Below are 13,761 nucleotides of genomic sequence, written 5' to 3' on the forward strand. Positions count from 1 at the left end.
CTTGACATATTGGTCGAGAAAACCATCCCGTATACATTCCAGGAAATCATTCTCCATCGCATTGCTACCTGATTGAATCGCCCAATCAATATGCAGATTGAAGTCACCCATGATAACCCTTTCTGCACACATCCCTAATTTCCTGTTTGATGCCATCCCCAACCTCATAATTACTGTTTGGTGGTCTGTACTCAACTCCCACTAACGCTGTTTGGCTTTTGGTGTTCCAAAGCTCCGCCAAATTCCACATCTTCCAGTCTAATGTCCTTTCTTACTATTCCGTTAATCTCCTCTTTAACCAGCAACGCTACCCCACCTCCCTTTCCTGTCCTTCTATCTTTCCTGTATATTGAATACCCCTGGATGTTGAGTTGAGTTCCCATCCTTGGTCACCCTGGGGCAAGGTCTCTGTGATCCCAATTACATTATATCCTTTAATGATTGCTTGCACAATAATTCATCAACTTTATTACAAATGCTCCTCACATTCAGACACAGAAGGCTGGATTCTCCTACAATGGGACTATGTCCCCACAGCAGCGGGGAGAATGCTGCCATTTTACTCTGGAGATTCCTGGGAATAAGTGGAGCTAATTCACAGCCCTGTAGGGGGCCAGCAGGGGGCTAGCAGGGGGCCAGCAGGGACCCAGAGTAATTCACGCAGCTTTAGCTGGCGGATACGGGCCCCCGCACTTCCGGTTTTGAGTCCGCGCACGCGCACGGCGGCCGCGCAGAGTGCCGTGGCGGACTCGGACCGCGGCGCCACACCAAAAAACTAGACCCCCCTCCCGATCGGTCACGCGCCCAAGCATCGGACGGCACGGATCTGTCCCCAGGCCGCCTATAAGGGGCTGTTTAGCACAGGGCTAAATCGCTGGCTTTGAAAGCAGGCCAAGCAGGCCAGCAGCACGGTTCGATTCCCGTAACAGCCTCCCCGAACAGGCGCCGGAATGTGGCGGCTAGGGGCTTTTCACAGTAATTTCATTTGAAGCCTACTCGTGACAATAAGCGATTTTCATTCATTTTTCATTTTACTTCAGGCCCCCTCCCCCACCGCGGTGTCCGATCCCCCCACCCCCATCAGGGCGGCCGTGGACTGAGGCCACGAGCATCCCGACCAGCAATAGGTGGTTAGTTCCACATCGTCGGGAACTTGGCCGATGACAAAGAGGCATCGGACTCGAAATGTTAGCTCTTTTCTCTCCCTATAGATGTTGCCAGACCTGCTGAGATTGTCCAGCATTTTCTCTTTCGTGAGTAGAGGAGGAGGTGGGCCCGGACCCTTTGGTGGCGATATTTGGGGTTTCAGAGAAGCCGGAGCTCCTGGAGAGGAGGAAGGCCAATGTCTTGGCCTTCGCCTCTCTGATTGCACGGCGGCGAATTTTGCTGGGGTGGCTGTCGGCATCATCACCGGGGGGGGTAGCGGCTTGGTAGGGTGACCTGTATGGCTTCCTGTGGTGAGAGAAGGTCAATTATGAGTTAAGGGGCTCTTCAGGGGGGTTTGAGGATAGGTGGGGGATGATTGTGACCGTGTTTGAAGGGCTGTTCGTCGCGGGTGGAGGGGGTGAAAAAGGGAAAAAGTCTGTACACACTGTATAGTTGAGTGTTGGGAACATGTTTCCTGGGGTGTTTATTCACTGCAACCTGTTTTGATACATGCCTGTCATAAAATACATCTAAAAAAACAAATCAGAAGCAGGAGGAAGCCATTTTGCTCCTTGAACCTGACCATGCCTGATCTGATTATAATCTCCATTCCACATTCCCGTCTACTCTTGGGAACCTTTGACTTTCTTGTCAGTCAATAATCTATTTACCTCTGCATTAAAAAGACTTAATGACCGTTCCTCCACCATTCTATGGTGATGAGTGTTCCAGGCACTCACAACCCTCTGGGAGAAAGATATGGGGCGGGATTCTCCCACCCCCGCCAGGTCGGAGTTACTGACCTGACCTGACTTCCTCGTTGGAGTAGGGCAGGTTGCGGGCCTTAATGAAATGGTGTAGGCGGGTCACCCCTGGATGGCAGAGGTCTGCGTGGAGGGAGCGGAGGTACCGCGGGACAGGGCATCAGGAGGCTCATTGAGCTTCCCAGGACGATACAAGATATCGTAGTTGTACGTGGACAACTCGATCCGCCACCGTAAAATCTTGTCATTTTTGATCTTGCCCCTTTGTGCATTATCAAACATGAAGGCTACTGACCGTTGGTCTGTGAGGAGGGTAAACCTCCTGCCGGCCAAATAGTGCCTCCAATGTCGCACGGCTTCGACTATGGCCTGGGCTTCCTTTTCCACAGAGGGGTGGCGGAGTTCGGAAGCCTGGAGAGTTCTGGAGAAGAAGGCCACGGGTCTGCCCGCTTGGTTCAGGGTGGCCGCCAGAGCTACTTCTGATGCGTCGCTCTCGACCTGGAAGGGGAGGGCCTCGTCGATGGCACGCATCATGGCCTTTGCGATGTCCGCTTTGATGCGGCTAAAGGCCTGGCAGGCCTCCGTCGACGGCGGGAAGGCCGTGGTTTGCATGAGGGGACGGGCCCTGTCAGCGTAATTGGGAACCCATTGGGCTTAGTATGCGAAGAACCCCAGGCAACGTTTGAGGGATTTGGGGGTATTGGGGAGAGGGAGTTCCATCAGGGGGCGCATGTGTTCGGGGTCGGGGCCTATCACTCCGTTATGCACTACGTAGCCGAGGATGGCTAGGCGGTCGGTGCTAAACACGCATTTATCCTTATTGTACGTGAGGTTAAGGAGTTTTGCGGTTTGGAGAAATTTTTGGAGGTTGGCGTATGGTCCTGCTGGTCGTGGCCGCAGATGGTGACATTATCAAGATACGGGAAGGTAGCCTGTAATCCGTACTTGTCGACCATTCGGTCCATCTCCCTTTGGAAGACCGAGACCCTATTTGTGACACCAAACGGAACCCTAAGGAAGTGGTAGAGACGCCCATCAGCCTCGAATGCGGTGTACAGTCGGTCACTCGCGCGGATGGGGAGCTGGTGGTAAGCGGACTTAAGGTCCACAGTGGAGAAGACCTTGTATGTCGCGATCTCGTTTACCATGGTGGAAATACGGGGGAGAGGATACGCGTCCAGTTGCGTAAACCGATTGATGGTTTGGCTATAATCGATGACCATCGGGTTTTTCTCCCCCGTCCGGACCACCAGCACTTGGGCTCGCCAGGGGCTGTTGCTGGCCTCGATGACCCCTTCCGTCAGCAACCTCTGGACCTCGGACCTGATGAAGGATCGGTCCTGGGCGTTGTACCGTCTGCTCCGTGTGGCGATGGGTTTGCAATCGGGGGTGAGGTTAGCAAACAGGGAGGGAGGGTCCACTTTGAGGGACGCGAGGCTGCAGACAGTGAGGGGGGGGTATAGGGCCGCCAAATTGAAAGGTCAAGCTCTGCAGGTTGCACTGGAAGTCCAGTCCTAGGAGTGCCGGTGCGCAAAGGTCAAGGAGGACAAGGAATTTATAATTTTTAAAAACCTTCCCTTGGACCGTGAGGTCCGCGATACAGCACCCGGTGATGTGGACGGAGTGCGAACCTGAGGCTAAACCGATTTTGCGTGTTACGGGATGGACAGGGAGCGCGCAGCGTCTTACCGTGTCAGGGTGAACGAAGCTTTCCGTGCTCCCGGAGTCCAGCAGGCAGTCCGTCTCGTGGCCGTTGAGGTGGATCAGTGTTGCACGTTTTGGTATGAGGGCAAAACGCGTTTATTGGGGTGTACTAACTTCCAAGTGCTTAACACCACTAGGCTCTGTTCTATGTATTTATTCAGCTTAGGAGTCGCCAGGTGCCGTATAGACACCGTCACGAGTATTCCAAGGTCAAGTTCAAAGTAATAAAGACGATACACCGATTAGTAAGGTCCAAACGATAATATTTATTATACAGTTATAATAAATACTCATGCACACACTAAGAGACTAAGCTATGACTAAACTAAAGTAATCAGAATACTTATCTAACAGGAACAGGCAAGGTCAGGGAGCGAGGCCTTCGTCCTGGTCTTGGGCTGCAACCTTCAGCAAGCGTTCTGGTCACTGGGGGTTCTAGCGGGCTTAGTTCGCGTAGCGAGCGTCGTACTGGCACTTACGGTTCGGCGGCTGGTGCTCGACGGCTGGAGTCAGAGTGGATCTTCAAGGTCTTGGTCAGGGCCGGAGCACGGAAAAGCAGACCGGACAACACGAGGTCCCTGTCTTTTATAGGGATCCCATTGTCCTTCCCTCTTCTTGGGCGGGCTTTAACCTTTGGATATCTATTGGGTCAATTCCTCATCGATACTGTTTTAATTCCCCAATGCGAGGGGGTCTCCGTGATGGGGGGGCGTTTCTTATGCCCTTTTGTTTGGAGGTTTCTGGTGCCTCGATGTCTGGGCCTTGATTCAAATGTGTCCATTCAGAATCAAATGTTTCTATTGTGTGGGTGTTCATGTCTGATTGCCTCATTAGCATGCAAAGCGTTTTGCCATTTGCACCTAGCTAAGGTCTTCTCACCTGAGCCCAAACTGGTTTCTGCTGCTTGCAGAATGCAAAATGCTCTCTTTGCAGACTGCTGGTCTGGCTAAACTGTCTATTTCCCTGCAGACTTAGCGCTTGGCTTATTTTGTAGCTCAGCGTCCATTTTAGGTGGCTACAATCAGCGTAGTCGTTTTGGCGAGCGTGCGTGGATGAGACTGGTCGAGTTGAACGGCCGCGAGCCGTGGAGAAAATCCGTCGTCGCCGTCCGAGTCGATGCTGGAGGGACCTTGCGTGGCAGACCTGGAAGTCGGTGGCCAGGATCCATATGTGAGGTCTGTTCCCCAAGATGCCCAGTATCTGCACGTGGGGTCGGGGCCCCAAGATGGCGGCGCCCAGGATGCGCACGTGGGGTCGGCGCCCCAAGTTGGCGGTGCCCAGGAAGCCCTCGTGGCCGCTGGTGGCGGAGCTAGCGTTGCCGGTGCTGTGAGCTGATGAGGTGAGGCGCGCAGGCCGGCTCCAGGAGGTGAGTTCGGTGCATCAGCTGTGGGGACGCGCAGGCCGGGTGCGGGGGGCCGGGGGCGGGGGGAGCAGAGTCGCGCTGCGGGCAGGCAGGGACCGGGGGGGCCCGGAGAGGCGAGGCGGTCGGGCGCCGGGGCCCGGGGGCGGGGGGGAGAAACGTGCAGGGCAGGCCGGTAGAGGCCTGGAGGGGCCGGGGAGGTGCGCTTGTCGGCCCGCGGGGCGCGAGTCGGGAGCGGCTGGGGCGGCCCTGGAGGAGAGAGAGAGGCACACAGGCCGTTCGCAGAGGCCTGGGGGCGGGGGGGAGAGTGCTGTGCAGCTTCCAGAAGCGCTGCAGCCAGCGTTTTGGCCTGGCAGACCGTGGAGTAGTGGCCCTTCTTCCCGCAGCTCTTACAGAGGGCGGAGCGGGCTGGGCAGCGCGAGCGAGGGTGTTTTGCGTACCCGCAAAAGTAGCAGCGGGGCCCCGCAGATTTATCGGGGCGCCCCGCGGCACAAGCCTGAGGGAGGCCGGGAGCGGCGGGTGGCGGGTGGGAAGCGTGCCAGGAGGCAGCCTGGCCAGGGTCATAGGTGCGAGCGCTTAGATCTGCGACCTCCAGGGAGGCGGAGAGAGTCAGCGTCTCAGTTAAACTGAGTTCGTCTCTTTCCAGCATCCGCTGGCGGATCACGGGAGACAGCATCCCAGCCACGTAAGCGTCTCTGATGAGTAGCTCCATGTGCTCTGTAGCGGACACCGCTACACAGGCGCAACCTCTCCCCAGGGCATAGAGGGCCCGGGCGTATTGGTCTAGAGACTCACCGGGGTCCTGCTTTCTGGTGGCCAGCAGATGTCGAGCGAATACCCTGTTGACCGGTTTGATGAATTGTCCTTTTAGCTTTTGTATAGCGTCATCATAATCCGTTTCCTCTTTAATTATTGCGTAAGCGTCAATACCCACGCTGGAGTGGAGGACGTGCAGCTTCAGTGCCCCGGTGGGGGGGGGGTGGTTGTAGATGCTAGGAACCCTTCGAGGCAAGTCAGCCAGAGTTGGAAAAGTTCTGCAGTGTTCGGAGTTTGCGGGCTGATGCGGAGGCATTCGGGCTTGATGCGGAACTCCATCTTCAAAGTCGTAGTCAATTAAATTGATGTACCATCGATTGTACGCGAGGCGAGTGATTTACCAAAGTCTGGCTTTAATTGACTAGAACACAGCTCTGCGATCGTCTACAGTGGAAAGGGACGATCGTCAGGCGTCTGAGCATTTATACCTCGTTAATAGAGGCGTGCTTAACTCAGCCTCTCGGCCAATCGGTCGAGAGGCACATGACCGATCAGGGCCAATGGTAAGCCGACGTTCTGGCCCAATGGCAGAGGAGTATGCAGATCATATCACCACAGACTTCCATTAAGGAAAGGATCAGCTTGTCCTCTTTGTGCAGCTGCCAGAAATCCCAAGGACTTGGCACTGTAGCCTTCGTTGACAGAAAGGGTCACGTGGGGTGACACAAGTCTCGACTGACGCCATAGGCTGCGGGGTAAATCGACAAGAAAGGCAGACCCTTCTTTTGTCTTGGTAAATGCTCTCCAAATTAGGCGAGCATCCTGTATGATCGTAGCAAAGAGTGACATGTGGATTGGGAATATCTAAGGGAGGTGAAAAGTGTGAGGGATCAAAATCAATCGACCACCACTGTGGAGTAGTGAATAGAGGAAAATTTCGAAGCTGGGCCTGCGGGATAGGCGATATGGTAATCCCGTTATCAAGGCTTGGGTCACTATATTCTCTCATCTGGACTCTATCGGGTGTTTTAATAGCTGTGCCCAAGTGTCATTAATCTTTTGTAAAACTTCCTGCAGTTTTTAGATTTTTATTTTTTTAAACATTGGTACTCAGGGTTAATGTTAGCTGCCAGCATAGAACACAGAACAATCAGGCGCAGGCTCAGAAGTTATTAAATTCTGCAGCTGGTGACCTCGTATTTGAGACAGTTCTATAAACATACCATTGTCAATGCACTGTATTACCGCTCCGAATTTGCAGTGTCTGTCTACCTAATAAGGTCAGGTGTCGTTAGTTATTGTACATCCTTCCTGCGAGAAAGCTATGAGTGGGACATATTTCAGTCAATTTTCAATATTTGCTATTTAACCAGTTTTTCGGAAAGAGACATTACTGGATGTTTATTATTTCTTTTTATTTCAAATTAACTGAACCACCGCCGAGTCTATCTGGACGGCCTGAAACAATCTGAAGTTATTTTAGACAAGAATCCATTAAGTTCCTAACCGTAATCTTGTATTGACTTTGCTCCCCTTTTTTCATTTTGGGAGATTTGTTATCCTCAGATATTCCTGAACAAAAACTAATGGAGTGCTTTAGCCCGTTTCTGATCAAGGTGGATAGCCTAACTTGGTTCTTTTCCCACATGCGCATTCCATTTTCAAGATCTGTCAATTCTATACCCAATTTTAATTCTTTATCCTGCCAGCTGCTAACAAGGAGGCATCCTTCAATTTTGGACAATATTCCCTCCATAGAGCAACTAACGTTTTAGCAGTTGACCCCCTATTATTTTCCCAAATCACTTGTTGAGCTTCTATCACTGTTGATAGGTCTTTAGTTCCCCCCAGTATTGTTCACACAGCGTTTGCAGTTCGCTGCCATTTTTAAAAGTTGTATCTAAAGTTTTACCCATTGCACCCTTTGTCTGATGCCAGATGGTCCTTCCGATTACAATTTTAACACTTGATTAAGGAAATTACGTGTGTGATGTTTTATGTCAGGGTCCGCACGCTTTTTGCCCTGTTTATGTGTTATTAAGCAGAGTTATCCGCATCTGCAGGAGATTATAATTTAAATCACGGAGTAATCGCGCTCCATGCAAACCAATTAACAGCTCGAAGGTGACACCGTAAAGATTCTATGCCACCCGCCTTACAAAGTTAACGGGAACCTTTTATCGCGAAGGTTTCAGGTAATAAGAAGGACCATGTTGGCATCGATATCTCTTTACCTCTTTCAAATCATCACAGCTTGAAACATAATTTTTAAAGTCAAAGTCTGAAAAATGAAATATGAATTCTTTCCCTCTCTCTCTTATCTATCTCTCTCCCTCTCTACATAACTCTGTCTGTCTTTGGAACTCTTGGTGCTCTTTCTCTTTATCTGCCTACCTCTCCATCTCTGCCTCTCCCTGACTCGCTCTCTTTCGCTCTCTCTAACAGTTCCTGTCTCTGTCGCTGGCTCTCTCTCCTTCAATCTCTTCCTCTGTCTCTCTTTCTCTCTCTTGTCCTTGGGGACAAATTTTGAACAAAAATTTTTCATTCTCTTTCGAAAACTTTATCTGTGTTATTCCATTTAAGTCAATTTGCACTGATTAATTTTAGGGGCATTAGCTATTCTTAGAGATGTATTTTTTCTTTGTCAATTCAAAAAAGACCAACTGTCTGCTGAAATGGTTAATGTTTCCTGCAGAATCTAAGGGGCGGAGAACTTGGCGTGATGCCATTTACGTCTTTTCGCGCAATCTAAAAACTTATTCATATTTCAATTAGTCTTATTTGTAAAGTTACTTTCTTTTAAACTGGTATAGTGTGAACTGAACAACTTTGGAAAAGCTTGGGAACATTTGCAAGAGGAAATATGAATGTTTTGCCATTAGTTTAAAAACAATTCGAGTACGCATTTTGTTGTCCTTCAGAAGAACCACTTGTTATCATAATAAGGCCAGTACAACATTCCAAGCAGTAGTCAGTTTACATTATCTGATGTACTAAATTTTGTTCAAAAGCAATGTTAAACTTTAGTCATTATTGCCAGCATGCTTCTAAATTGATAACTCATTAACTTCACTTCCATAATTCCCTTATTGTGGATAGTTTAATCAACACCTTTTAGTCCATTATCATGTCTTCCGTAGAGAAGGGTTGTTCGATATTTCCGGCTTGCTTCTGTGACCGAGTGCGTGTCGCTAAGGGGGACACGTTAGCGGGAGTTTCATTGGTAATGGGATCAGAAGTGGGAGTCAGGACTTGGGGCAGTGGAATTGTAGGATCGGGGAGCATGAGGGTGGGGTATCTTCTGTATCGCCTGAATAGGGGAACATCGGCATGCCAGAGCAACTGGGAGGATCCTCCTTTCCTATAATCTGATTGGCCAGTCCTACTTTTCTGCTAACAGGAGGTTTGTTATTGCCAGATTGCTTTTTTAGTGTTTTGACTGTTTTCTATCCCAAAGCTCACATTACAATTTTAAAGTCTCCCAATTCTTCGCTTTACCATTCACACAATCATCAATATCTCTTTTGCGGGCTTTATCTCTCAAACTCATAAATAGTGATTGTTCGTTGCGCTAAGTGGACTGTTTTTTTTCTAAACGCATGAAAAATAGAGGGGAATTGCCCCTAGCTTTGTCTAAAGTTTGTTGCATAATGTCAGTAAAAATGTGCCCCTGGCAAAAAAAAACGCTCAAACAAAATTTCTGGTACCAAATCAAATTGGAGGGTCCTTGACCCCAAAAAAAATTACTGACAGGGTCCCTGACCCCAAAAAATTACTGACAGGGTCCCTGACCCCAAACTTATTGACAGGGTCCCCGACCCCAAACTTATTGACAGGGTCCCTGACCCCAAACTTATTGACAGCCTGTATAAATATGATGCGGGTGAAAAACGAGATCAACAAGGTCCCTGACCTGCGGCTAATTACACACAAAAAAAATGTACTCACAGTCAAATTTAGATTCGAGAACCGTCACCTGTTTAGTTACTTCCGTCAGGGATGAGGGGTCGCAGCACAGATCCGAGAGAGAGAGAGACCAAGGTCAATCTTACCTTGTGCCGGCGTCTGTCTCTGTACTCTGGTCATGGCTTTGATCACTTTTTCTCAGTCCCTCATGGAAGCTCACTTCAGGATATTGGATTTTTTCTCGCAGCGCCAAATGTCGTATTCAATATTTTCCCCGCTTCCGGACTGTGATAGAAAGATGCAAACATGATTCATTAGGTAAGCAAAACTGAACTTTATTTACGAATTAGAACTGACTGCTAGCAGTAATGGCTGAGACTTGAAGTCGGAAAGCAGTCAAGTACAAACTGCTGAGTCCGTCCCAAGTCTGCGATATTACAGAAGAATAAGGCGATTTTTATACATTATAGGATCAAGATAACATGAATACAACTTGGTCAGGAATTTGATCGAAAGTAAAACATAAGTAATAATCGTTACAATGGCGTCACCTTGCTGACCTTTAGGGGACTGGAGGTTCATATCATTATCTTGTCTTTGTTTTAAGAAAGGGACAAATTTGTTTACGTACAGGAAGAGACAGTTTTTCAGCTTGGTATGTATTGAGACTGCTTCTAGGTTCATGACGAACAAGCATTATCTAGAATTTCAGAGTCACCCAGTTCTCAGGTCATGTTGACCTCGGCTGTATCTGTGTATTTTGTATCTGTGCCTTAGGTTATATGAAATCAGTTTAAATTCAATTGTACCAAGAAGACTTGACTAGTTTTCCCATCATGCCATTATTTGCTTCGCACAATACCACACTATGTCTTATGGTCTTACAGTCTTCTAACCGGTTTATTTTTGCTTTGTAGTGAAGGATTGGAAAAATGGGGAATTCAATGCAATCAAGCTCTGCCCAGGACCATGAAAGCTGTGGTAACCTGTTCCTGAGGAAAATAAGGAGATTAATACCCATCAACTTCTGGCAGGAAGTGAAATGTATTTCCAAACTGGCTTTTCCAGTGGTGAGTTTACACCCACCTAATGCCACATTATATCACACAGTGAGCTCTCCAGAAATGTATCTCATTGTTTAAACCTATTTCTATTGTTGCCTTCAAGTAACTCATTCACCTGGTTCCTTTTGCTATGCCCATAATCACTTTAATTTAGGTATAGGGGGATCAGGGGTTATGGGCAGAAGGCAGGAGAATGGGGATGAGAAAAATATCAGCCATGATTGAATGGCGGAGCAGACTCGATGGGCCGAGTGGCCTAATTCTGCTCCTAGATCTTATGGTCTTATACACAAGCATCTTCACTGAGCACCTTTATCAAATTCCCTTCCCTGATTGTATTTATATAATTTTAAGTTTATTCAACCCATTTTAGAAATTGCTAATCCTGCAACTCCATTGTCTTCAATTGAAATGGTTCCGCTTTACTTTGTTTTCTCACTTCACAAAGTATCATTCTCCATTTTGTGCATCCAGATATTTGAGTCCGTCATTGGTGGATCAGTTGCCTGGATCAAGTAGACCGCTTCCTTTCGTAATTATGAAAACCTCAATAACATTTCTGCCTCCTCACCCTTTGAGAATCATACATCATAGAATTTGCAGTGCAGAAGGAGGCCATTCGGCCCATCGGGTCTGCACCAGCCCCTGGAAAGAGCACCCTATTTAAGCCTCTACCCCATTCCCGTAACCCCTCCTAACCTTTTGGGCACTAAGGGGCAATTTAGCATGGCCACTCCGCCTAACCTGCACATCTTTGGAATGTGGGAGGAAACCGGAGCACCCGGAGGAAACCCACACACACACGGGGAGAATGTGCAAACTCCACACGGACAATCGCCCGAGGCCGGGATTGAACCTGGGGCCCTGGCGCTGTGGGGCAACAGTGCTAACCACTGTGGCACCGTACCGCACGGGCAGAAGGGAGAAAAGAATAAAAAGGGCGGGATCATCCGGACCCGCCCGTCGCGTGTTCCTTGGTGACGCACCCTCACCGTCAGCGTGATTTTCCTTTCCTGACTCCTGCCAGTGGCATGTCCCATGGTGGCCACCCCTTACCGCCAGGAAACCTGCAGGCGTGGGCGCGCTGCCGGCGGATCAGAAATCACGCCGGCGGAGAATCCCAGCCAATGGCCTTCAGTAAGAAGTGTCATTGGCGTTATTTGACTTTTTTTTCCCAAAGTAACAAGAGTTTGATCAATGTTAAGTGGCCGGTGTATATTATTTATTGTTCATTTTCTTTCACAGTTTTTGGCACAGCTGATGATATACCTACTCAATGTCGTCAGCTCTGCGTTCTGTGGACATTTGGGAAAAGTTGAATTGGACGCTGTTAGTCTTGCTACAGTGGTGAGTCTTTGTTCAGAATCTGCACATTTATTCATCGCAAAGTATCCTGAATAAAATAGTGATGGAATTGCGGAGATTCCTATCAGTTTAGAGTTTAGTGCCTTTATCAGCTGATGAAATGCTCCTTGTAAAGAAGTCTGGCCTTTACCTGCTGCCCTCAGGGGAGGGGCAACTAGAGATCAAGAGATGCTTCAATGGCTCTCGGCTAAAGAACAGGAATGCCAGCTCGGAATTCCAGCTCATCACCATTGTCAATGAGCCGTCCTGGAAGGCCGATGTGTGCGGACATTAGGTGGGAATGAGACTGGGCTCAGCCTCAATACTCTTCACGGGCAGATAATCAATCCTCTGGCAGGCACGTGGCTCACACATGAGGGCTGGTCACTTGTGCAAGTTATTCATGGGCTGCTGAAGGACATAGGACTGTGCTGACAACAACAGCTGGAATTTACATAGCGCATTAACAAAGTAAAACATCCCAACGAGCTATACAGGGGGTGCAATCAACCAAAAAGTCTGGACACCGAATCAAAGAAGGAAATATTGGGATCAGTGATGAAAAGGATGATCCAAGAGGTGGGTTTTAAGGACAGCTTTTAAGGAAAGGAAGAGCGCGAGGTGGTGATGCAGAGAGGTTTAGGATGGAAATTCCAACAGTTGGGGTGCAGGCAGTTGAAGGGTTCGTTCGCTGTCAATGGTGGGTAATGGAAGTGGGGGATGAAGCACAGGGCAGAATTGGAGGAACACAGGGGTGTAGGGATCAAACATTTAACAGAGATAGGGCATGAAAAGGCCACTGAAGGATTTGAACACAAGTATAAGAATTCTAACTTTGAGTCATAAGAACATAAGAACTAGGAGCAGGAGTCGGCCATCTGGCCCCTCGGGCCTGCTCCGCCATTCAATGAGATCATGGCTGATCTTTTGTGGACTCAGCTCCACTTTCCGGCCCGAACGTCATAACTCTTAATCCCTTTATTCTTCAAAAAACTATCTATCCTTACCTTAAAAACATTTAATGAAGGAGCCTCAACTGCTTCACTGGGCAGGGAATTCCATAGATTCACAACCCTTTGGGTGAAGAAGTTCCTCCTAATGTCACGGATGGATTGAGAGGCAATGCATGTCAGTGAGTACAGAGGTTATTGAGTAAAGTGGACTTGCCGTGTTGGGATACAGGGAGTAGAGTTTTGGCTGAGCTCAACTTTAGGGAAGGTGTAAAATTGGGTGCCGGCCAGAAAACCATTGGAACAGTCGAGTCCGGAGTGCGGATCTACAGGATGGCTGCAGGAAATACACCAACGGTCCTCAGACTGCACCGACCAAACGTATGACCACTACCATCTAGAAGAACCGTGGGCAGCAGATGCCTGGAAACATGGCCACCTGCAAACCCCACCCCCCCGCCCCTCCAAGCCACTCCCCCCGCTGACCTCGAAATATATCGGCGTCCTTTCACTGTCGCTGGGTCATAAACTGGAGCCTGCTCCCTAACAGCACTGTGGGAGTACCTGCACCACAGGGACTGCAGCGGTTCAAGAAGGCAGCTCCCCGCCACCACCTCAAGGGCAATTAGGGGTGGGCAAATGCTGGCCCAGCCAGTGACATCCACAGCCCATAAATGAATAACAAAAATATCAAAAGCTGACACTTGCTGGGAAGGAAATGGATAAGAATAAGAAGCCAAAATAAAAAGAAATCACAATGGTACTTA

At 49.0% G+C, this 13,761-nt stretch overlaps 1 protein-coding gene across 1 annotated transcript in view; it reads left to right on the top strand.

The window, feature by feature from the left end:
- Positions 1-7,300: 7,300 nt before the first annotated feature.
- Positions 7,301-13,761, top strand: part of LOC119974347 (multidrug and toxin extrusion protein 1-like) — a gene marked incomplete at its 3' end in the record, with an annotated part of 54,352 nt that continues 47,891 nt past the window's right edge. The window contains exons 1-3 of the mRNA XM_038813118.1: positions 7,301-7,346; positions 10,554-10,706; positions 11,946-12,047. Coding sequence (XP_038669046.1) covers positions 10,569-10,706; positions 11,946-12,047 — 240 coding nt within the window. The remainder of the gene's footprint in view (positions 7,347-10,553; positions 10,707-11,945; positions 12,048-13,761) is intronic.

This window comes from Scyliorhinus canicula, chromosome 12 (assembly GCF_902713615.1).
Source record: "Scyliorhinus canicula chromosome 12, sScyCan1.1, whole genome shotgun sequence".
Lineage (NCBI taxonomy): Eukaryota > Metazoa > Chordata > Chondrichthyes > Carcharhiniformes > Scyliorhinidae > Scyliorhinus > Scyliorhinus canicula.